Source organism: Oryzias latipes (genome assembly GCF_053564925.1).
Source record: "Oryzias latipes strain Hd-rR chromosome 1 unlocalized genomic scaffold, Olatipes_Hd-rR_3.1 chr1_Y".
Taxonomy (NCBI): domain Eukaryota; kingdom Metazoa; phylum Chordata; class Actinopteri; order Beloniformes; family Adrianichthyidae; genus Oryzias; species Oryzias latipes.
The window spans coordinates 781,291-804,623 of record NW_027616335.1 but is presented as its reverse complement, the minus strand read 5'-3'; the positions used below and the strand labels follow the sequence as shown (position 1 = coordinate 804,623).

The 23,333-nt window shown below is 40.1% G+C and overlaps 2 protein-coding genes across 11 annotated transcripts in view; one reads left to right on the top strand and one right to left on the bottom strand.

Moving 5' to 3' along the window:
* Positions 1–23,333, bottom strand: part of LOC144990221 (uncharacterized) — a 280,096-nt gene that overhangs the window by 186,193 nt on the left and 70,570 nt on the right. The window lies entirely within an intron of this gene.
* The window catches only part of LOC144981357 (protocadherin Fat 1-like), a 71,672-nt gene continuing 61,917 nt past the window's right edge, over positions 13,579–23,333 (top strand). For 9 of the 10 annotated variants that reach the window (XR_013654435.1, XR_013654436.1, XM_078943768.1 and 6 more), the window contains exons 1-2: positions 14,462–14,875; positions 16,306–19,592. Coding sequence is in view for 8 of the 10 variants with exons in the window: in XM_078943768.1 (XP_078799894.1) it covers positions 16,334–19,592 (3,259 nt within the window). In the remaining 2 variants the exon portion in view is untranslated. Of the gene's footprint in view, positions 13,840–14,461; positions 14,876–16,305; positions 19,593–23,333 lie in introns of those variants that run through there. The other variant, XM_078943762.1, reaches the window with a different exon arrangement.

Sequence of the window (23,333 nt, the reverse complement as noted above, 5' to 3'; positions counted from 1 at the left end):
AAATGTCAAGGGCAGCCTGTCAACCTACACAAAAGTGGGACTGATTTAACCCTTGTGCTATCTTATATGACCCCACCCTTACATCGACGTGTTCTCCCTACCATGACAAAGGTGGATAAAGGTGGAAAGATTTCATTTAATCCATGGACACCAGTGAAGATCACAAATCATTGAAGAAAAAAGGTTCAGAGCACTGTCTAGTGCAGGGGTCGGCAACCCATGGCTCCGGAGCCACATGTGGCTCTTTCATCCATCTGTTGTGGCTCCCTGTGACTTTGGAAAATAATGAGTATTTTATAATAATTAAATTTTATTTTAGTTTGTTTATTTTTCATGGCATTTCAAAGGCGCTGATGGCTCCGTTCGAAGCGCGAGCCACGTAAAAAACAGCTTCGTAATGAGCTCGTATTTATCGGGCGAGACCTGCAGAGCTGATAGGCGGGGCGGCTTCAATAAACACTCCGATCTTCTGCCGGGAACTTGACGTGCCGTGGGGCAGAGACTGATGACAGACTGAGAGTTCGCGCCAGCGTTGCCAGATAGAGTCACAGTTTTCCAGCCGAAAAGTCATCTGAAAACCGCCAGACCCAGCCAAAAACCACCCAACACAGCTTTTGTTGATGTTTTTTTTTCGTACTGGACTGATAAAATAAAAGATTTTTCTAAATAAAATATAGTTCAGACTAATAATAAAATGTGTACAATATTGAATATTTCTTCAGCGGGCCGCCTTCTTCCATTCATTTGCTTAACCCGCTCTATCCCCGCTATAACCTGCGTCCGGCTCTTTCATCCTTGTGCTGCGCTGGAGCGCCCCGACTTCCGTATTTTGCACTCTCTGTGTAGGACACACTGAGGAGCGCGGGGGGAAACCAACTCTCAGCTGCAGAGGATGTAAACAGGTGAACAGGCAGAGAGGAAAAGCAGGTGGAGAGGCGGAGGAGGGGCTTTGGCTTCAAACTCTGTCAGAGAGATGGAAACACGGGCGTCAGATTCAGACGCAGCTTTCCCTGCGGGAGTTGAAGCAGAGACTTTCCCTGGGATGATTTTATAAACCCAAACATGGAAACATGATTACCAAGTAGAACTCTTCAAAATAACAAACCTGATCTCTCCACATTCTCAGTTTCTACCATGCATTGATAAACACATCGCTCCATGCAGCGATCAGACCAGAACCAGTAGCTCCTCCCACACGCGGCCGCGGTATCAACCTTTCAAGAACATAATGTGCATTTGCAGCGACGTATGCTTCAGACGATGTCCGATTGGCCAATCTACATGTCAATCAAGTCCCGTACTTCTCAGTGAGGACGTTGGTGGATTTTAAAGAAGTACTTTTTTTTTTTTTTTATCTTTTCTGGCCCACGATCTACACACATGTCCTTGAAGATCGACGTAATGAGCACCTTTGATATAATATATACATAACATAAATATAAATATATACAAAACGGTTGTGGCTCTGGGTGCTTTCTTTTTTATTAGGGGCGGTCCCAAATGGCTCTTTGAGTAAAAAAGGTTGCCGACCCCTGGTCTAGTGGGTCTAGATGACCCAACTCCCAACGTTAAAGTGCCTAGGATAGCACAAGGGTTGCAGATGTCCTATTCCTTAACACCGACCCTTGCTGTCTGCTAATTATAAAACATTTGAAATGACTCCAATACACAAAAAGGTTTCTTTAGAGTAGAGCAAATGTTATTGTTTGCATGAGAAGTTGTTTTGCTGGTTATTTTAGAGAGAAATGCGCTAGAATGTCATGTTACATCAAAATGTGGGGGGAAACAAACACATTTTTTTTAAAAGACTAACCCCATCCCAAGACCACTGCTATGAACATGTCTTTGATGCCACATCATACGGTGGCCCTGAAGTGCAAATCACATAAACAAATCACTCAACACAACATATCTTTAAAAAAAAAAAATTACATGGTAAAAATCAAAACAAACGTTCAGAAACTAAAACACAAACAATCTAAAAAGATGAACATAATATAAAGGAAACATTTGTAAAAAAAAGAGTAATTTCCTAAAGTCAAAATGAAAAGTTAAAAAATGAAACAAATAAGAAACCAGAAACAGTAGGTACTATGGGACATCACTGATTGGATGATGACGTTTGTCCACTTTTTCAATTGAAATACATTTTCATGGCAATGTCTTACGGCAAAGGACATTGCTTCTGGCCACAGCCACCGCAAACGTTTTATGATTGTTCAATCAACTTATTACCAAAGTCTAGGCAAAACATCTTTCTGCTTCTCCCTTCTTCAAAACGCAAACGTCATCATTCAATCAGAGAGTTTATTATTTTGTTTTGATTTTTTTAATTTCTTTTGATTTCTGGAAATTACTTTTGTTTTCCGGGGTGTTTTTTTTTTTTTTTTTTTTTTGATTTTGTTTTCTGGAATTTTTCTTTGATTTTTAAATTTTAATCCTTTTTTTTTTTTTTTGCCTTTTTAATTTTAATTTTGATCTTTAATACGTTTTTTGCTTTAAATAATTTGTTGATGTGATTGGCACCTCAGGGCCACCGTTGCATCATCATAATTATTGTCATTACTGTTTCTGAAAATAAAAAAAGTAAAAACTAAAAAAGTATTTTAAGTATTTAGTAAGTATTTAAGTCCCTTCTCTACTTCTGTGCCGGTCCCAAGCCCGGTTGTTTTGAGAGGGTTGCGTCAGGAAGGGCATCCGGCGTAAAACATTGCCAAGTTTACCATGCAACTCGTTCGCTGTGGCGACCCCTGATGGGAAAACCCGAAAGGGAAACATCAACAGTAAGTATTTAAGTAAATAAAAATAGAGAGTCCCCTTCAAACCACTGTAAGGTCAGCATCTGGATGCTACTCCATTCTAGGATCTTCTGATTTTAAACTAGAACTTTTCTTTCTTCTAAATTCAAGTCTGATTGCAACTTCAATCACATCCTATTTAGCATGACAAGTATTTTTTAAAAAGCACTGCAGTGCTCATTCATCCCTGTAGTTTTGCACTGGGACTATAGCAGGATGGAAAAAAAGTACTCCCAGCAGTGAATTCTTTGTGATCAAAAATTTACAATGGGCATGATGAGAGAGTTTGAAATTAGGAATAGAAGGGTTCATGAATAAATAGACCATTTGGGGGCCTTAATTCTTTTTTTTAGTGATAGCACTTTAAGGTTAAGCTATAAAAACAAAGCCACAAACAGGCAAAGGGCAAAAACAGAGTGAAGGATGTTAACAAATAACCTATAAAAGGAACAGCAAATGTCATCTTGGGTCAAGGTCAAAGATTTAGAAGGGACAGAGCTAAATCATATAAAGATGAGGGGGAATACTGTATGCTTTTGAACAAAAAAAAGAGCAAACTAATGCTTAACAAAACATTTCTCATAAGTTTCCAGCTTCAACTAACATTTGGTTTTCCAGTAGTCAGACGGAGACCTGGGAAGTTCTCTCACATTAGTGATATTTGGAGAAGCATTGGGGATCATTTGGAGAAGCTTAAACTGAGCTGGAGTTGTGTCCATTTTCCTGGAAGGTTCTGAATTAAACTGATCTTCTTTTCCCCAGATGAAGGTTGTGTCTTTTACCAGCAGGAAGGTGGTTTGTACAACACTACTGACTCCGTCAATGTGGGAAAAGACCAGGATCAAGACTGCAGTGATCAGGCCAGTTTCCAGACCTAAAATCCACAAAAATCCTTTCAAATTTGCCAGAGAAGATGGACGATAATAAGCCATCTAACAGGTGCTGGAATTCGTGGTAAAAATGAAGTAAAGCAAGAGTCATGACAATAAGAAAGGATTGTACTACAAAAGGAGGTAGCCTGAAAGAGGAAAAGAATATTTTTCCAAAGAAGAAAATCACTAGAAAGTGATAAAATTATCTTTCCATGCAGCGAGTCAGTTGTACTTACTTTACTTCTCAGGGAATTTCCACATAAGTATTCAGAAGGAAAAACAAGCTAAAAATAAAGCTAACTGATTAGAACTTTCTAAAATTAAATGTTATACAGCCCAATAACAGTATGCTGCTAGTTGCTGATAGTTTGTATTCACTGAGTTGTATGTACCTAATTGTAATTCAGTTTGATTAAAGTGACATAAAAGTAGAAAAATAAGTGGGAATGACTCATTGTAGAAAGAAATTTGAACAAAATGAGAGTACGATCTTAATTCAACTTGTCCCTTTGAATCCTCTTTGAATCTAAAACTAGCATGTTGAAAACATGTATCTAAGTTTTTGTTTTTAATGATGAGTGCCAGTATAACTTGTCAGAATTTAATAAAATGAAAAATAATATCAGTGCAACTGAAGTTTTTTGCACCTAAAATCAAATGTTCCTATTGTCAAGAGTGTGGAACAAAAAGAAAGAAAAAATGATTTTGACTATTTTTTATAGTAATTTTCTAATAGATCACAACTTTATGAGACAAAATAAAAACATAAAACCTTGTAAAATATCTTAAATGTCTTGAAACAAAGTTCTACATCTTTGCAAGTATCAAGTAGTTTGCAGTGTATTGTGGCTAGAAAAAAGACTTTAATTTGAAGATGCAAAATATATATTGCGATATGCTGTGAAAATGGTTAAAATAATAATGTTTCATGCCGACTTTGTGAAAAATGATTTCAATCAGTCACAGGATAAAAACTTGATTAGTTTTCTTATGTGATTAAAAAAAATTAGAAGAACTTCCAGTTGTGTATTTGTCCCTTAAATCTTTCCCCACCTGTATGTTCCCCACACACGGAAAGACTGCTTAGTCAATGAGCACCAAGAAGGATGAGAAAAACAGTCACTAACTCACAAGCTGTTTTGCTCACCTGACATAGTTCAAAAATAGGTTTGATGCTGGAGTCCAACAAGGAATGGAGCACTGTTTACAAGCAATACACAGTGGCTTCATTTTTTCTAAATGACCAAACCTGTGCAGGCTAGGGATCTACAGCATTTACAGAAAACCTTGGACAATCCAATAATGTTGACAGCAAACACTCACGGCGCAGTTGTCTCTGGTGTGATAAACTTGTAATACTATTTTTTCCTTTACTTAGACTTCTACTAGTTTGGAGTGAACCAATTGAGCCTATTTTAGATTGATCAAAGTGGTGGTTTTGTAAGTGTATATTTCATGAATAATATAATTTCATTCATACTTTAATTTAATAAATGTTCCAACTGTGTGAAACTGAGGTGTTCCAATGCTGAAGGAGCAAACAATCCAAAGATAACTATGGTAATTAAAAGGAAACCAGGGGTGGCAGAAAAAAGTCACAAAAAACAGGTGGTAAGGCTGTAACAGAGCAGAAGACCAAGCGATGAAACTGAACCCATCCAGAAGCCTAATCAGAAAAAATGGAAGTACGACCAGGACAAGACAACAGAACGACAGTGACAGATGGTGACACCTCACCTGCTGTGAGGGAGAACATGCGCTGAAACTGCTGCGCTGACTGTTTTCCACAGGTGTGACTGCAAAAATAACAGTCTCCCAGAAACACCAAGCTCTCACAACTGTTTTTTTTATGTCACCGTCGAGCCAAGCAAATTAAAAATGAATCTTTTTGACTTTATAGGTGAAAGGAGTTTTTAAAAAACCCAACTATTTTAGAAGGTTTTTTTTGTTTTTGTTTTTTTAAAGCAGCAAAGTATTGTCCCCCCAAATCCCGTGATCACTGCACGATCCCCTCAGGATGTCTCATTTGTCAATATGTATCCAATTAGATTAGCAGAAGTATATGTATAATACATCATAAAGGACCGCTGTTGGCAGTCATTAGTCTGCTTTGGTGCATAGAAAGCAGAATGAATAGTGCTTTGGTATGGAGCCTCTGACTGCAAAATCCTTTTTTTCTTTCTTTTTTTAATGTCGTTTTTCTTTTCCTTTTTCTCTCTCTCGGGAAGAAATGTGAGCGTTATGACAATAAAAAGACAAATCATCCTCTGGGGTTCAAAGCACTCCCAGTTCGCTGTATCACTGTCTGAAAGCCCAGAGCTGCCAATGAACACACAACATTGGCTGTCTGTTGTTTTGAGTAGCTTGTTGTGGGATAAAACCATTCACATGACGCAAAGTATTCCTGTTTGGACACATGTTTCATGCTGATACAAACCCTTTTTTTTCAATGTTTCCAACAACAAGAAATGATCTGCTTTCCAGGGGAGGAAGATAATATGTGTTAGCATGAAGTGGAGCTCAGCATTATTTTAATGGGGAGCTACAAGGAGATGAAGCTTTCTCGACAAATGCTAGCCTCTATTACAAGCCCGGACTAATCTATCCATGCAAATAAATCCATGTCCTAAATGTGCCTTTTGTGTATAATCCCGACACAATTTCTGCAGGATTAGGATTTAGCTAGGGGGAAATAACTGTAGTGAGTATAGCACATGAAGAAATGTGGGTGAGAGTGGAATTTTGTTATTCATCCTTCACTGTCTGTGTGAATGACATCATGTTTAGGCCTGCCATGAGATCTTCTTTACTTATTTTATAGCCTCTTTCTGTATGGCAATGTTCAGTATTTTATAAAAAATAATATAAATGAAACATTAACAGAGACAAATGTTGCAATAGTTATTGCACGCAATTATTTTAAACAACCAAGTTAAGTTTAGTCTGATGGTAAAACTGTGCCTCTGGTTTTTTTTTCATACCTGCGTTCAGACTCCTGCATTGTTTGACAGATGTTACTCAGCATTGAATTCATTTATTTTTAATCTAACCTAATAATTGCTGTGAAAAGCCTCATTTTGAGGCTTTTTTCATTTAAATGTGTGACACTGTGGCACAGTAAAAGATCAAATTAGAGCTTAAAAAGTGGCTTTATGATTTTTTTTTGCTATTATAACAAACCTCTTACCTTTACTTTTAGATAGATAATAGCGTATCGTTGTGGCATTGTTTTGGATTCATTCTGTAGATAACTACAAAACGTGGCAATTGGGTGGCAGTTTAGCTCAGGCGGTAGAGCAGGTCGTCTAATAACCGAAGGATTGGAGGATCGATCCCCGCTCTCCCCAGCCAGCTGCTGCCCCCCGAGCAGCTCAAACCCCCACCCCCAACAGCTCACCGTTCCCCCTAGGGCAGGGGTCGGGAACCTTTTTGGCCAAGAGAGCCATAAACGCCACATATTTTTAAATGTAATTTCGAAAGAGCCATACAATAATGTAGTGTCCCTTTCCCACACTGAGGCACGGAGACTTAACCTCTTTTAAGGTTCTTTATTCCGATTACTGCAGACCGCAACAAACGCCGTTCAATTAATTCAGCAACTCCTGAATCTCTCCCGCCGAGACGAGACGAGAGCGCGTCTCCCAACTTTATATTCCCCTGCTCCCGCTGCAGCCCTCCCCTTTCCCTTATTCGGCCCATAGCTGAACCCCATTGGTCCAAACTACCTAACAACAGGCTGAGCGACAGAACTGAGAGCCAATCAGCTCTCTGCTTGATGCGGTCAATGAACTCCAGAACTTTTAACGCGGCCCAACAGCCATCCAACTCAGTCCGCGACAATATGTTTAAAACTAAAATACAAGTGAATGTGTGCATTTGATGTAATTTCAACCTTTTTAAAGTACAATAAGTCTGTGGATTCTTTTTGATGAGTATTTCTCGTGGTAGTTTTGCTGATGGTCTAGTCTGGTTTACGTGGTGAGTTTCTGCTTCATGCAGGCGTTGAGACTTTAAACGTGATCTTAGGTTGGTATGAATGTTTTGTAGATGTGAGACAGACTGCTCACATGCGGACCTGGAGCCAAACACACACTCACACGCTGCAGTGAGTGACAGGCAGTGGGTTTTACCTATTTACAATCCCTGCGCGATTCACCTGCTGCCTGTCCCCACAACACCTCAGCCCCACCCTCTGCTTTCTCCCTCACACATCCCGTCCCCGCAACTGCGCGCTCTTTCTCAGAGACGGGAGCGCGCAGTTTTAGGCACGGCAATTCACAGGTTTCCGGGTGGTACAAACTCTGTGAATTAATAGACAATTTTAAACTTATACTAGTGCTGGCGCAGATTTGTCTCTCTAAGCACCGCTACTACTGCGCGCCTCTGCCATCGCATCGCGCACGAGAAGGACTGGTCTAATGAAGAAAAAAAATTTGAATTAAAGATTTGTCTGCGAGCCACATGTGACCATCAAAAGAGCCATATATGGCTCGCGAGCCTTAGGTTCCCGACCCCTGCCCTAGGGGATGGGTTAAAGTGTGAAGCACAATTTCCCCATTGTGGGATAAATAAAAGGAAATTAAAAAACAAAATCATACACTGATGATGTCATAGCAGGGACAGTGCATGTGCAGAGTGATGGAAGATCTGTTTTCCGCTTGGTTTAAATAAAACGTTCATGAAAGTACATAGTTAGACCTGGAGAACATGACAATAGTTATGGATCAAAAAAGGGGTTAATGTGATTCATTCATTCATCTTCTTCCGTTTGTTCTCTGTCGTGGTCACGGGGCTGCCAGAGCCTATCCCGGCCACTTATGGGCGAAGGCAGGGGACACCCTGAACAGGTCGCCAGTCTGTCGCAGGGTCCATTAATTAATCCATTAATTTGTCTGTAATGGATTTATTGCGATTAACACGACATTTTGACATACCTAGTAATGTTCCATCTTCTCTTGTATACATTATTGTATGTATTCTTATTGAAATAAAAACGTCCTTGATCAAAGAAAGGCTGTGCCCAATGATCTTCTCTGCTTTAGTCACTTCTTTTACCAGTTTGTCAACAGAAACAGCATCCGTATCACGTTGTTGGTGCACCCAGAAGCTAAACTTCTTCAAAGATGGGAAAAACTGTGCGTTCTTGACCACATGTGTACAGCATGTGGTTAGCTCCTGAGCTACGGTCTTTGTAATGTCCTCCCAAACAAACTTGAAAACCTCTGACCTGCTCGCCTTTGACGCTTTCCGTGTGTGTGAAATGATGCTGAGTCCTGTCAATTTTTCAGAACCTTTGACGTAGTCTGTCAGTTTCCTTTTGTTCTGTTCTGACTTTTTGAGCAGGTTGGCTGTGGCTCCCCTGTCTGTACCTGGGAGTGATGCACAGCAGCTACACTTTAGTTAATTTGTTGTGGGTTTTTTTAAACTCCTCTGAAAAGAAATGATTGTTTGGCCCTTTTGGAAAACTTATGTATGTATTTTCGTTTTGAACCTTTGGTTCTTGTGTAAATATGCATATTGCTTTCACTACTGCCACAATATTGGTTTAAATTCCAGCTAGAGTCTTTGCAAACAAATACCCCATGTTCTTCAAGAGTGGATGTACCCAAAATTTCAATAATTAATGATTCTAAATCACCCTCCAAAGTATTTTTAATCTTCGTGTGGTCCTGAAATTGACTGTTAGAGTTGTAACCTGCTTGCTGCACACTGACAAATGCAACGGGCAAGCGACTCTAGTGAAAGCACATGTAGTGAGAGTAAAAACCTTCTGCACCAAGTGTGACAGAAACTAGGGAAAGGCTGAAAGGGTTTTCCTACTATACAAACCTTTTTATTTTCTGCTGTTTTCGGGGCTGACAAAGCTAAGTGTGTGTTTACAATCCCAAATGAATGTACTGCTGCGATCCACCTGGGGCTGTCTCCGGGGGTAGCCATCTTATTTGGATTATGAACCAGTGAATAACAAAAAGCTTAAAAACTGCAAGGCAATCCAAGTCAAATGCAAGGTTCATAAGCATGAAAGGGGGCTTATTGATTTCCCAGAGGACACAATACACTTCATCTGAATTGCCTTGCATGAAGCAAAAAAAAAAAAGGACACCAATCTTTTTTTGTTTTGTTTTTTTGTTCTACATTTTGGTGGTTCCATGTTGCAAAGCTACTAAAACAAAAAACAATTAATGACACACTAATATCTCCAAACAGATTGTTCTAAATATAGCTTGGTGTGTTTTTGTGTCATCTTTTAGGTAATTATGGAGGCTTCTGCAACAGAGAAGCTTTGCTGAGCTAATCTCCTGCTTTGCTCGAGGCAACACAAGACTATTTTCAGAGCACTGAGGTTTGGTCTCCAGCTTAGAGGAAAACGTCACTTGTTTTTCATTGCATTTCCTGTAAGTTTCATGTGAGATATTTTCAACACACTTCTAAAAATTAATGCTGGCATGTGAAAGAATAAGGCTTATGAGAAGACCCTGCTTTTCCCGAATACTGATTCTTCTGTCTCTTGTAAACAAAGAGTCAACTCAAGCAGCGGCTCTGGGAAAGTCTGTGTGTTGACTTGAGGATACTTCAGCAGGATGGATATTGAATTATTCCAATCTCCCTCACAGTTAAGCTCTGCCTCAGGATTCAGATTCTCCTCCGATATTGTGGTGGGAAAAACTGATACCTGGGTGCTTCCGTTGCTGCTGGCACATGACAAATCATGTATCGCTTCCTCATCTCTGCTTCCTTTTAAGTTGAAGGGAAAACAAAGCTTAAGACATTAGTCACAGGACTCAGTGAGTGAGTCAGTTGGTGCCGGATCTAGACTTCTTTGTGCAATGTGAAGACAATCTGTTGCATGGTTTTTAAAAGACGCTGAGGCTCCAAGAGGGTTATTTGAGAGCTTCCGTTTTGTATACTGCTTACAGTAAAGGACGGGGGGGGGACTTTTTTAAAATAACTGGTGCAATTTTGCCAAATATGCAATTTAAAATAGTTGACATTTCAGTTCATAAAGTAAAAAATGTTCTTATGAATGCATCTCATCAGTCACAATGCACTTTTGCATTGCCTGCATACACTGGAATAGTAATGTGTTGACCCTGATATTGTTATTGCACACGTCTGAGAGAAACCAAGGGCGTTCAGAGCAAAAGCCACAACTTTTCACAAATACATAACGCATTTTGAACTAAAAAAAATTCAGAAAAAGCAGCTATTTCCTCTGAGCAAAGACAAAATCTATCTTTAGATGTTTCTCTCATGTAGTTGCTTTTAAAGTTAATAGATATGAAAACATGTTATCCCTGCACCCATACACAGTTACACCCCCCTGAACTCTCTCACAGAGCGTTGCTATTTTTCAGCTCTGGTAAAAATGTTAACTCAACCTGTTACGGAGGAAAACCTGAACCAGCCAATCACAAACCAAGAAATGGTGATTTCTTGAAATGTAATTCCATTCAAGTAGCTTTTTGCAGCAGGAAGAAAAACACTATAAATAATGTTAAATGGACTAGATCAAGTTGACAGGTTAGATTACCAGAAACATTTACAGTTAGAAGTTTATACTCATGTGCGGTAATCAATGCAAATCGTGCGTAAAGACATCTTCATTAAAAGCAGATTTTGCTTTTGTTTGAATAAGTACTAATAATCACATGTGTGAGTATCATAACGTAAATGTATATAATAATTTGCCTATAATCCAATGGAAGTAAGGGTTAATGGCCGACGAAGTATGCATTATCAGAAATTGACGCATGACCTGGAAGCCTAAACATAGTAAGTTTAGTAATTTTGATTTAAAGACCCACTCCAATGAAAATCACTCTTTTGTTGTTTTTAACATGTTCTTGTACCATTTATGGTGGAGGAAATATTAAGAAAATCAAGCTTTAATTTGTATTTTTTGAGTATTTCTTTATTCAAACCATTGTGAATCAGTAGCGGACGGAAAAATGCCATTGGAAAAAGTTTGGAATAGTGATGAACAAGTTACTACGGCAAGCCACAAGCTTCCTGCTCTGCTCCATTCTGATGCGATGGCAGTCAGATAGATCCATGTATGTTTTCATTTTTCTCGTCTGACCTGGTATCTGGATCAAAACTGTATGGCTGGGTAGCTTCAAGATTGCTCGCCATTTATGTTGGACTGGTACTGTTGGCTTGGAATTATGAGGGGCTGTAAGCTACAGAGAGAGCATGTAAACAGATGAATGATGGGAAGGTGGTGGGCTCTCTCCACGTCAACAGTCCCGCCTACAACTCGGAGGCAACTTTCTAATGAAACTGCAGAAACCGTCCGAGAAAACAACACAGGTTTTTTTTTTTAAACTTTGTCTAAAAACAGCATCATTATAATTAAAAGACCACTGGGAACAATTTTACAATAGTTTAGAAGATGATTAGAGTGCAACTATAATAACTGATTTTTAAGTCATGGTTTTATACATCACCACTCCAAGTCATCTGCAGCTTTAAGATACGGCTAATACCCCTCTTTGTTTAGGTTTGTAAAGTTAAGAGTTCATCTTTGGAAAAGCAACACTCGCTCTCTAGTGCTGGTTGATTTCCTGTTAATGCCTCTGTGGTTGATTTAATCCTTTATTTGAGGGCAGAAGAGTTTCCCTCTATATGTCTATAAGGTCTATAAGGCAGGAGGACCTGACCTCTGGGCATACAGGACTGCAAACACTTTGTAAGATCAAAGCAGTGGAACCGGCCCTGGGCATCACCTGACCTGAATTCAATTAAAGCTTTATGGGCAGAGAGAGGGACAGAAAGAGCAGGCTATAAGAGAGAAACAGCAGCTAGATACATCGTGTTGGACAAAACTTCTACAGAGGTCGAAGATCAAAAGGAAAAGAGAATAAAAATTACGGATTTATTTATTTATAGACAAAAAAATGTTTTGTTTTCTTCTCTTTTTCCTCCCACTAATATCCATAGTTCCGACACATATGCCTTATTTATTTACTCACCCTGTGGTATGAGACTTTTTTCAGCCAGAGTGGAATGGACATTAAGGCTAAAATTCTCACACTGAAATGCTGGCTCCAACCGCATTCTCCACTCTGGCATTTCTTGGCAGCCACTTCACAGCAGGGTGCCATGTGTGGCTGTAAACCACATGTTGGAGGAGCCAAATGAAGACGCTGGGGTCTCTGAAGTGCATTCAGCAATCTCCATTAAATCGACAAGGTGGTTTCATGAGGGTCAGGAGAGCAGCGTTATTAAACAGAAGAAGAGCTTAAGGGGATTTGAGAGGAAAAAAATGGGAAAAAGGAAGTTGCTTTGAAGATAGTTGATTGTGATCAGAATAGGTGGAGCGATGGTGGCTGTGTAGCAGTTTGATGAGAGAGCTATATGTGCTGTCAACTGTCTGTTGACCATAATATTATTTTTAAATGTCATCAGAAATTAATCTCTACATTGTAGAAGGACCCCACTTCCCGTCACCCATGTGTTTACACACTCTCCTGCTAGCTTACAGCCCCTCACAACCCCAACCTAACATTCCCAGTGCAACAAAAATGTTGAGGAATCTTGAAGCAATCCAGCCATACACTTTCTAGCCAGATGCCAGCTCAGACGAGGAAAACGAAGGACGTATCTATTTGTCTGCAAGTGGATGCATCAGAATGGAGCAAAGTACTAAGCTTTTTCAACTTCATGCTTTTTCCAGCAGCATTTTTCCCCGTCTGCTCCTGATTCCAAACAATCTGAATAAAGTAATACTCAGAAATACAATTTTAATATTTATTTTAGATGTCTTCCATCACGAGAAAAGTGTCTCAAGAACATTTTTGTTCAGGGTGGTTCTTCAATGTATTTAATGTAACTTTTCTTTCTCTCCTCCAGTAAACCAATAAAAGCGAGATGTCCGACATCCCCTGAAAGCAGCATGGGTAAGCCGTAATGCCTCCTCACCTGTACCTATTGAGGAGGAGAAGCGCCAGGCAAAGCATCCAAGCAGCTGCGCTGTACAAATGCCACCACGTGTGGCAGCTCTGCGCGGAGCGGACTTTCTGTCTACCTGTGGGAGACCGAGGGGGTAGCAGAGTGAGCGGCTCCGTCCAGAGCAGCGGGCTGGGAGACCCCGACCCCGAGTGACATTCACTGAAAAACGGACAGGATTTATGAGGAGCAAACTTCGGAGCGACACTCCAGCTGGTCTGGTGAGTACACGGCGATCTCTACCAATACGGACTTTTTTTTTTCCATTGTCAAGTGACTCGTAAAAACTTTGAACTCGACTCAAGAGGGTGTTAAGAACAACTTCCGCCCCTAAAAATGTGCCGTTTTAGCGGCGGGAGCTCCTGACCACCAGCAGCCGGGGATGCATGCAGGACAGGCGCTCCTGCTGCATCCCCGCAGTCCGGACAAGAGCAGGGACACAGCGCCATCAGTCGCACAGCTGCTGCACTCCTGCGGGCTTGCTGAGCCCTTTTTGGTCAGAACTAAGAACAAAAGTCCGACTTCCTGTCTGATGAGGTCAGCCACATGGCGAGTATATCAGTCAGCCTGCTCTAATGTCTACATATTTGAACATTTTATTTTGATTTATACAGTAAAAATAAAAAAAATAAAACCATTTAGATTTTAACGATCTTGATACCTGATTAATATTTCTTGGGGTTGCATTGCATGCTCTTTAGATTAAAATAAAAATCAATACTTTATTATATTAGTATTATTGGTTGGGGATAATGTGCATAAATGATAGTCTACTTAAGAAAAAATCTAGTTTTCGACCTCAAAACAACACATCAGGGCTTCTCAGACGTTACATGGGCTAACCTCAATTTATCTCACTGTAATTAATAAACGAAACGAGGGGATGGAAAAAAAAATATAGTCCATAAAAAAAGTTGAAATAAGAAAGTCACATCTCTGAAAACTCACATATAGCCTATCTAATAGAATCTCACATTGTTTATGGTAGTTTTTAATTATTGTGCGTCTAAAAAATAAAGAAATACAAATTAAACTCCACGCGGTCTGGGTTTAGTTGCCAGTCGGTAAGTAGATCCGGACGTGCGCAGCGCGGAGAGATATCTACGGAATCCAGTGGGAAGAGAGGGAAAAGAGGCAGCCTGCTGGTAGCAGATGGAGTAACGGAGAGCAGAGAAGTCCACGTCTGACCATGCCGAGATTGGGACTACGAAAACTCTATGCAAAACCTCCAAATTTACGAGAATAATACCCATATAGGTATGTAATCCCTTCTCCGTCGCATTCGTGTGGTGGTTTATTAACCCAGCAGGGTGTTAGCATCATGTCAGACAGATAAGAAAAGTTCGGACTGCTATTGTGAGCTGGGGGAAAAAGCAGCAGCGGTCGCGTTGCGTTCTCCACTACTTTGACGAAGTTCCCCAACAGGGAACTATGCAGTTTAAGGATATTTTTGATAGCACACGCGTGTGAAACTTATGCCGTGAGGACTTTACGCTTTGCGTAGGAAAGGTGCGGACGTTTTTTTTTCTTTTTCTATTTTTCCCCCAAAACGAATCTGTGCTCAGCTCAGCAAGCGGCTGCCGTTTCAAGAAGTGAATGGCTGTAGTTGGGGGATGGGGCTGGAAATGAAATCGTCTCTCGAGGCATCTAACTTTTCTTTTTAAAGAGCAATTTAACTTTAAAAACTAAATAAACGAGTTACTGTTTAGTTTAGCAAAAAAAAAATCAAGTGTTCCACACATTATTTCATGTTTCTTATAAAAAACGAGCCACAAGTAGTTTGAGTTTGCACAATGGTCGTCGACAAGAAGGTAGTTAGTTCTTTTGTACCTGCAGGCACTCTGTTCAGATTTCAGGTGGGCAGGGTTCGAGCTTGTCATTCATTAATCCGACATAAAACATGATTAAACCAAACCTGGCGTCGGTCCTCGTGACACCCCAAAGGTAAACAATGGTGATTTTATTTCATAAAGCACATTATTGGCAACATCTTACTCTTACTTGTAGGTGCACAAATGTAAGAGTTTAAGATGTTGTAAAATACTCAATCTGCATTTCTAAGGATAAACTAAGACATTTTAGTATTTCCCTGGCTACATGCCTCTGTATGTGTCTTTATTTTTCCCTTCAGTGGATTTAATCAAAAGTACACATATTGAAAGGGAGTAGCTCCATTATTACATTTTAGAACCAACATTACAAATGTGAGTCCACTCCTCAGCGGCATTATTGATAAAGTCGAATTTAATACCTATGGATGTTTTAAATGCAAATGCTAAAGAATGACTTACTATGGGAAAGTTACATTTATTCCAGAGCATCATTAATTTAGTCATGCAAAGGAGGGTTTTATACTCAGTGGGTACAGATTTGTTGGTAAAGAAGAATAAATCAGTGGCGCATTTATGTGCTTGAAATTTTCCTGAGCACCCCAAATGTTAGGAAATTATTTGTTTTTACAGTTTAAATAGATGTAATTGGCATGTGGGAATGTCAGCACTGAAGTGGGTTTGCATCAAACCTATTTAGTCACTTATCGGGCTGGTTACTACCTATCATCTTGTCTTAAGAAATGTGGTTGTTTGGACTATTTTTCTAATTGTGATGACAGTAAATGTAGTTTACTACATGTCTGTGCCTGGTGGTAAAACTAAAAACCCATTCTTGTGTGTGTGTATGTGTTTCAGGTGGTTCTGTGAAGATCACGGTACGATAATGGGGAAGCAAATGATACCACTTCTTGTACTTGTGCAGCTTTTCTGCAGCTGCATAGCGAACCAAAGGACGGGGAGGGCCACCTCCATGCAGTTCACCCACTCTGTTTACAATACCACCATATATGAGAACTCTGCTGCTAAGACTTACTTAGAGAGTCACACCAAGATGGGAATCTATTCCACAGACCCAACATGGGAGATACGGTACAAAATCATTTCTGGAGACAATGAGAACTTATTCAAAGCAGAGGACTACCTGCTGGGGGATTTCAGTTTTTTGCGAATAAGGACCAAAGGAGGCAGTACTGCCATACTGAACCGAGAGGTTAAAGACCACTATATGCTGACTGTTAAAGCTACAGAGAGAACCACAAATTTTGAATGTCGCACCAGAGTTAAGGTTCAGGTACTGGACACCAACGATCTGAGACCTCTCTTCTCACCAACATCCTACAGCATCTCCATACCGGAGAACACAGCCATACGCACAAGTGTGGCAAAGGTCACGGCAACTGATGCCGATATTGGTACAAATGGAGAGTACTATTATAGTTTCAGAGAGTGGACTGATATGTTTGCTGTTCATCCAACAAGTGGTGTTGTGACCCTGACTGGCAAGCTGGACTATTCTGAGACAAAACTGTATGAGTTGGAGATCCTCGCAGTGGACAGAGGGATGAAGTTGTACGGCAGCAGTGGGTTCAGTAGCATGGCCAAACTTGCAGTTAGGGTGGAGCAAGCCAATGAGCATGCACCAGTGATTACCGCTGTAACCTTGGCACCCTCAGGTGCAGACCATGACCCTACTTACGCCATTGTAACAGTGGAGGATAAAGACCAGGGACCAAATGGAGAGATAGCATCACTGAGCATTGTGGCCGGTGACCCTCTTCAGCAGTTCAAGGCTGTAAGAACAAGCCCCGGGAGCAAGGAGTACAAAATAAATGCTGTCAAAGATGTGGACTGGGACAATCAACCTTTTGGATACAACCTCACCTTACAGGCAAAAGATAAAGGCACCCCTCCTCAGTTTTCATCTGCTAAATTAGTACATGTCACTTCAGCACAATTCCAGAAGGGCCCTCCTGTGTTTGAAAAGGACATTTACAGAGTCAATCTGAGTGAATTTGCCCCTCTACACACCCCTGTCACTATGGTAACAGCCGTGCCAAAGTATCCACATCTAAAATATGCTTTTAAGAGCAGCTCTGACAAGAACAGATTTACAATAAATCCAGATACTGGGTTAATCAGCACCACAGGATCAATCAATGCTGACAGCTCTGCACAGTTTGAACTAGAGGTGATCACCGATGACAATAAAGCATCAACAAAAGTGATTATTGATGTGGTTGATGTCAATAACAACGCACCCGAATTTCAGCAAACGTCTTACAAAGTCACAGTTGATGAAAATGTACCCATTGGGACCAGTGTGATTACGGTGAAAGCCACTGACCTGGACCGAGGGGAGAATGGCTATGTCACCTACAGCATCACTAATTTGAGTCCCCAGCCATTTGTCATTGACTACTTTTCTGGTGTCATTACCACTTCAGAGGTCCTAGATTATGAGCTCATGCCCAGGATTTACAATCTCAAAATCAGAGCATCAGACTGGGGATCCCCTTTCCGGAGAGAGGTGGAATCATCAGTAACTATAACTTTAAACAACCTGAACGACAATAGGCCTCTGTTTGAAAATGTTGACTGTGAAGTGACTGTGCCCAGAGATCATGGCGTGGGAGAACAGATAACAACAGCATCTGCCATAGATGCAGATGAACTGCAGCTAGTGCGGTACAATATCAAAGCTGGAAATGATCTTGACCTCTTTGAACTGAATCCAAACTCAGGCCTACTTTCACTAAAGCGCACCCTGAGTGATGGAGAGGCAGATAGAGTATCCTTTCATAGTTTACAAATTGTAGCAACAGATGGTGAACACACAACTCAACCAATGATCATGAACATAACCGTCATCACAGCACGCAAACCTGTCCAGGTAAAATGTGTTGAAACTGGTGTTGCGACTATGCTAGCTGAAAAGCTTCTCCAGGGCAGTAAAATTCACACTCAAACAGAGCCAGATGACAACTTTATCGACATTCACTCAGTAAATCGGTACTCTCCCCAGTTCACTGACTCATTTCCGAGTGTGATCGAAGTTAAGGAGGACCTACCTGTTGGAGCCAGAATTGTCCACTTAAGCGCCACAGACTCTGATAGTGGATTCAATGGCAAATTAGTGTATGTTATTTCAGGAGGAGACAAAGAAAATCGGTTTATTGTTGATATGGAAACCGGCTGGCTTTTGGTCTATTCTGCTCTTGACCGTGAGGCAACAGATCACTATACCCTCAACATTACAGTTTACGATCTTGGAGTTCCGCAGAAATCCTCTTCACGTCTCTTGGATGTGAAAATTTTAGATGCCAACGATAACAGCCCTCAGTTTTTGCAAGATTCGTATACTGTTGAAGTGAGCGAGAGTACACCTATCCAGACAGAAATCATTCAGGTGGATGCAACCGACAAAGATCAGGGGAATAATGGAATCATAAAGTATTCAATTTTGGGAGGAACAGACCATTTTGAGATCAATGAGTTAACCGGTGTTGTAACTGTGAGGAGACCACTAGATCGTGAAAGGTTTCCATTTTACACACTGAAGATTGCTGCGCGTGACCAGGCAGTCAGCGAACCTCAATTGGTGTCAACAGTGCCTCTTAAAATCACTTTGGAAGATGTAAATGATAACCCTCCTAAATTTGTTCCCCCCAACTACCGCATTAAAGTAAGGGAGGATCTTCCTATTGGGACTGTCATTATGTGGCTGGAGGCTCATGACCCTGATATTGGACCTTCCAGTCAGGTACGATACAGTCTTACTGATAATGGAGATGGGAAGTTTGAAGTAGACAAGCTCAGTGGTGCTCTTCGAATTGTTCAAAATCTGGACTATGAGACAAAACAAGTGTATAATCTGACGGCAAAAGCCAAAGACAAGGGGAAGCCAATATCTTTGTCATCAACCTGCTTCATTGAAGTGGATGTGGTGGATGTGAATGAAAACCTCTACAGGCCACAGTTCCGATCCTTTGTGGAAAGAGGATTTATAAAAGAGGACGCTCTTGTTGGGACTTCCGTGATGAAAGTTTCAGCCGAAGATGAGGATACCGGAAGAGACGGAGAGGTTCGATACTCCATACGAGATGGATCTGGCCTCGGGATATTTACCATTGAAGAGGAAACAGGTGAGTCCTCTGAATTTAATTAAACAAGTTTAACAGTTTTTTAAAGTCTAAAAAAAGTATTGTGTTGAGAAACGTGTCCAAGGTTTTAGGTACATTTTTAATGTAAATTTGTCATGATGTTATCCAAAAGGTGAGCCACTTATTACATTCATTTTCCCTTTTCCAAGAGAACTGACAGCTGAAACAGATGGACGAGCCATCTTTCAGAGCATTGTAGATATTCCTGAACAGCTGCATGATTACTAAAAACATTTTGAGTTTCACATCCATTTTTTTCTTCTCACTTCTTCCTTCACAAATACATGTGCATTTTTCAATTGCAGAAATACCTATGTTTGACTTCAAAAAGAGGTTTTGCTCGCAACATATTTCAGTTCTGAGATTATTGACAATAATTTATTGGTGGGTTTTCTATAATGCAGAAGTATGTTAATGGGTTTGCAGCTGCCCTGAATAAGTCTGACAGCTGACTCAAATTAGTTCAGAATAAGCAGTCTGGAATTCCAGGAGGTCCTCTCCAAGACCTGGCAATCACCTGACTTTGTGGACTGCTTGGTCTGCTTTCCTTTTTGAACCCATACGTCACATAATTAGCTTCTCAATATGGCTTTTTTCCTTATTCGTAATTAAACTCCCAGTGCATAATACATATTTTATGTCTAAATGAAGCAGTGGAACTTAATGTATAATACATTGACTTGGCGTGTGTAATCTCTTATCTGCATAAAGCAAGCTGGAAGAGCAATTTACAGTTGGTTACTTTTTCTATTTTTAACTTGTTTGTAGTTTTAGATCTCTGTCGAAAAGAACATGATATTTAAAAAATATCATGTTCTCAGATTTCAAATATATTACTAAGCAGCAATAGAAATAAAATAGACATAAATAGAAATACATTTACTAACATTTACTGAATGTTTTGTGGTTCGTGTATCATCTTTTGATGATGTGTAGGTGTAAGATATTTGCAGGGAACAGAGGAATTTCTTAAAAATCACATCACTGTTGGTTTAAATTTAATGCCTCTCTAGTCTTTGACCAGTACGGAGCTCTCCAGGGGCCAGTGGTTAAAAACAAAAAAAAATCTGATAAACTATGCGCACAGATTAGTAACATTGTATAAATATAATAACAGGCACTTTGTATGGAACTTTTATTAATAGTGCCTTTGTAACATTACAGAGCTGCTGTTGAGATGACCCCCCCCCCCCCCCCCTCGTGAGAGCGCTGCATCCTTACTGTCAATGGCAAGAATCCATAACATGATCATGTTTTTAAGCTGTTTTTTTTATGATTTCATGTAAAAATGAATCACCTGGAGGCAGAATTTAAAAAAAATCTCCTCCCCCTTTGGTAAATCTGTCCTTGTTTTCCCAGCAGGTTTTAATCTGACTTTAAAGCTGGATCAGACTACAGGTGACTGACTGAAACCCCTCTTCTCAGAAGAGCATTTTTCAGCAAGGAAACAGAAACAACTCATTTGTAATGGAAAATAAAACATTTCATAGACAGCGTGAAAACTACCAAAAGCAGAGAGCAATAGAAATGCAACATTTCTTTTGTTATGCTCTCCTTGGAATTTATAGTCATGGCCGTCCTTAAGTTTTTTTCCAGAGCCTGATGGGTGCCTGTGACTGGTATCTGTATCTTAAAATGCAGTGCAAGTCCAGGCCTCTGCAGCTTGGTTTGATCTCCTGTATAATCCCAGAGACCTTATTAAGTGATTATCAAAAGGTGCAATGAAAGGATTATCCTGGGCTTGGTCCTGTTATTATGGATTACATTTGAGGTCAGTAGACAACTATTTGCAACTAAGTTGATAATGCCCCTCCCATGACTTTACTAGACAAGGAGTGTAGTGACCATACATATTTAAAATATTGCACCTCCATAAGGAATATGAGTGTGGCTATTCACCCTGAAAAAACTGTGATATCTGTAAGTACAGGTCATAATTTCAAAGCTTTACTTTTCCCAATTTGAAAAAAGATTGCGAAGATTTTTAAATAATCTACAGATTTTGTCCATTGCTTTCTTAACCTTTATACACAGGTTTGTTTAAACGATATCAGCCAATAGCATACTTTTAATTACTCATTCATATGCAGCTGGCACATATGAATGTCAAGGGAAATGAAAAAAATCATTCAATCTACATTGTTGCTTGTCATCCACAGTGGGTCTGATATCCTACAAGAAAGCAAAATAGGTTTAAAGCCTAATGATTAACTTGTAAACCTGTAGTCCATTTTAGTTCCTTCCAACACCATTCTTCTCTCATATAAATCTGGGTGAAAGATATCTTGTGCAGGCCAAACGTTAGTGTGGTGCTGTCTGACTGTTTGTGAACCTCATGACAACTGTTGGTCCAGACATTCCCTGTGTTATTAAAAGCTCTGTGGTTATTGGATTGCTGCCATCTTAATTCAAACACATGCTTATTAAATGTTTTTACCAGAGCCCCTTCTCATGCTTAAGACCAAGTATACCACCTTGCGCTTTTATTCCTACGTTTGCATATAGTTGATTTTTGACCTCTAGGGACTAAACAGACTAGAACGATTAAGTATCACAGTACTATAAGCCCTTAACATACTTACATAGCTCACTGGACATCCTGCTGTCAAATCTTAGGTTCAGTGTCACCTTTTTGCCTTGGATTACTTGAGCAAAGAATCCGACAACAGCATCTTATATCCAGATATATGTAATTTGATATAAATATAGCTTGCTTTATTTTGCTTCTCTGTCCTTATGACAAACAGTTCAATTATATGGCTCCAAGGACTGCTTATATCTGGCACAGGTCACAGGCTGGCCATTTTAGACATCACATTTGATCTCAGCCTTGTTTTAGGCAAAAATGACAAAGTGCAAGCTTAGGCTAAAGACGTAATCAAGCTAAGCATCAATTTTGTGCTTTAGCCGTAAAGGTAGATTCTACACAAGACAGCTGGAGTTTCATAATATCTAAGTTGTTATTTATATAGTTTTTTCTGTTTACTATTGGCTGATGACAGATGTACCAGTATGTTTCAAGATGAGCAAGCTTTGCGGAGCGGTAATATTCAACGAGTGGTTGGTCATTTGTTTATACTCATCTCTAGATTTTTTTAAATCAGTATTCTGAAATGAGACAGCCTTTATGATATGACCACCAAAGAGTCTGATCCTGTGGGAATTTTAAAGCATTTCCACAACCATGTAACCCAGTAAGTTAGAGTGGAGATCCTAATGTATCAGTATGTCTTACCTTTCAGTTGTGCTAAATAGACAAATAAACCTCTACTTGTAAAGAAGCAGCCATGACATCTATTAACTCTAAAATAATACAGAAACCCCATGCATATTTCAACTTTGGTTTCAATATCATTGACATGTAAACATACTTAAGGCCTGTTCACACCGGGACGAATTTCGCCGGCGATTTTCGCCGACGTTTAACGCCTCGTGACTAAACAAAGGGCACCAATGAGAGTGTGCACACCAACGCGAAAAAACGCCACGCGTCAAAGCGTCAAAAAAAAAAAAGCCTCGGGTTCGTTTTTTTTTTCGACGCCTCGCGTCGAAATCTATTCGACCAATGAGAATGCCGCTTTTGCACACGTGTCTGGAGCTTCTGAAGTTACAGTAAAACACAACTTGGGGGCGCTCAAACACAAAACTGCCTTGCTGAGCACACATACCAGCGAAGAAGATAAGACGCCGAGTAGCGTCTACACTGCCGCGGAGAAATAATGA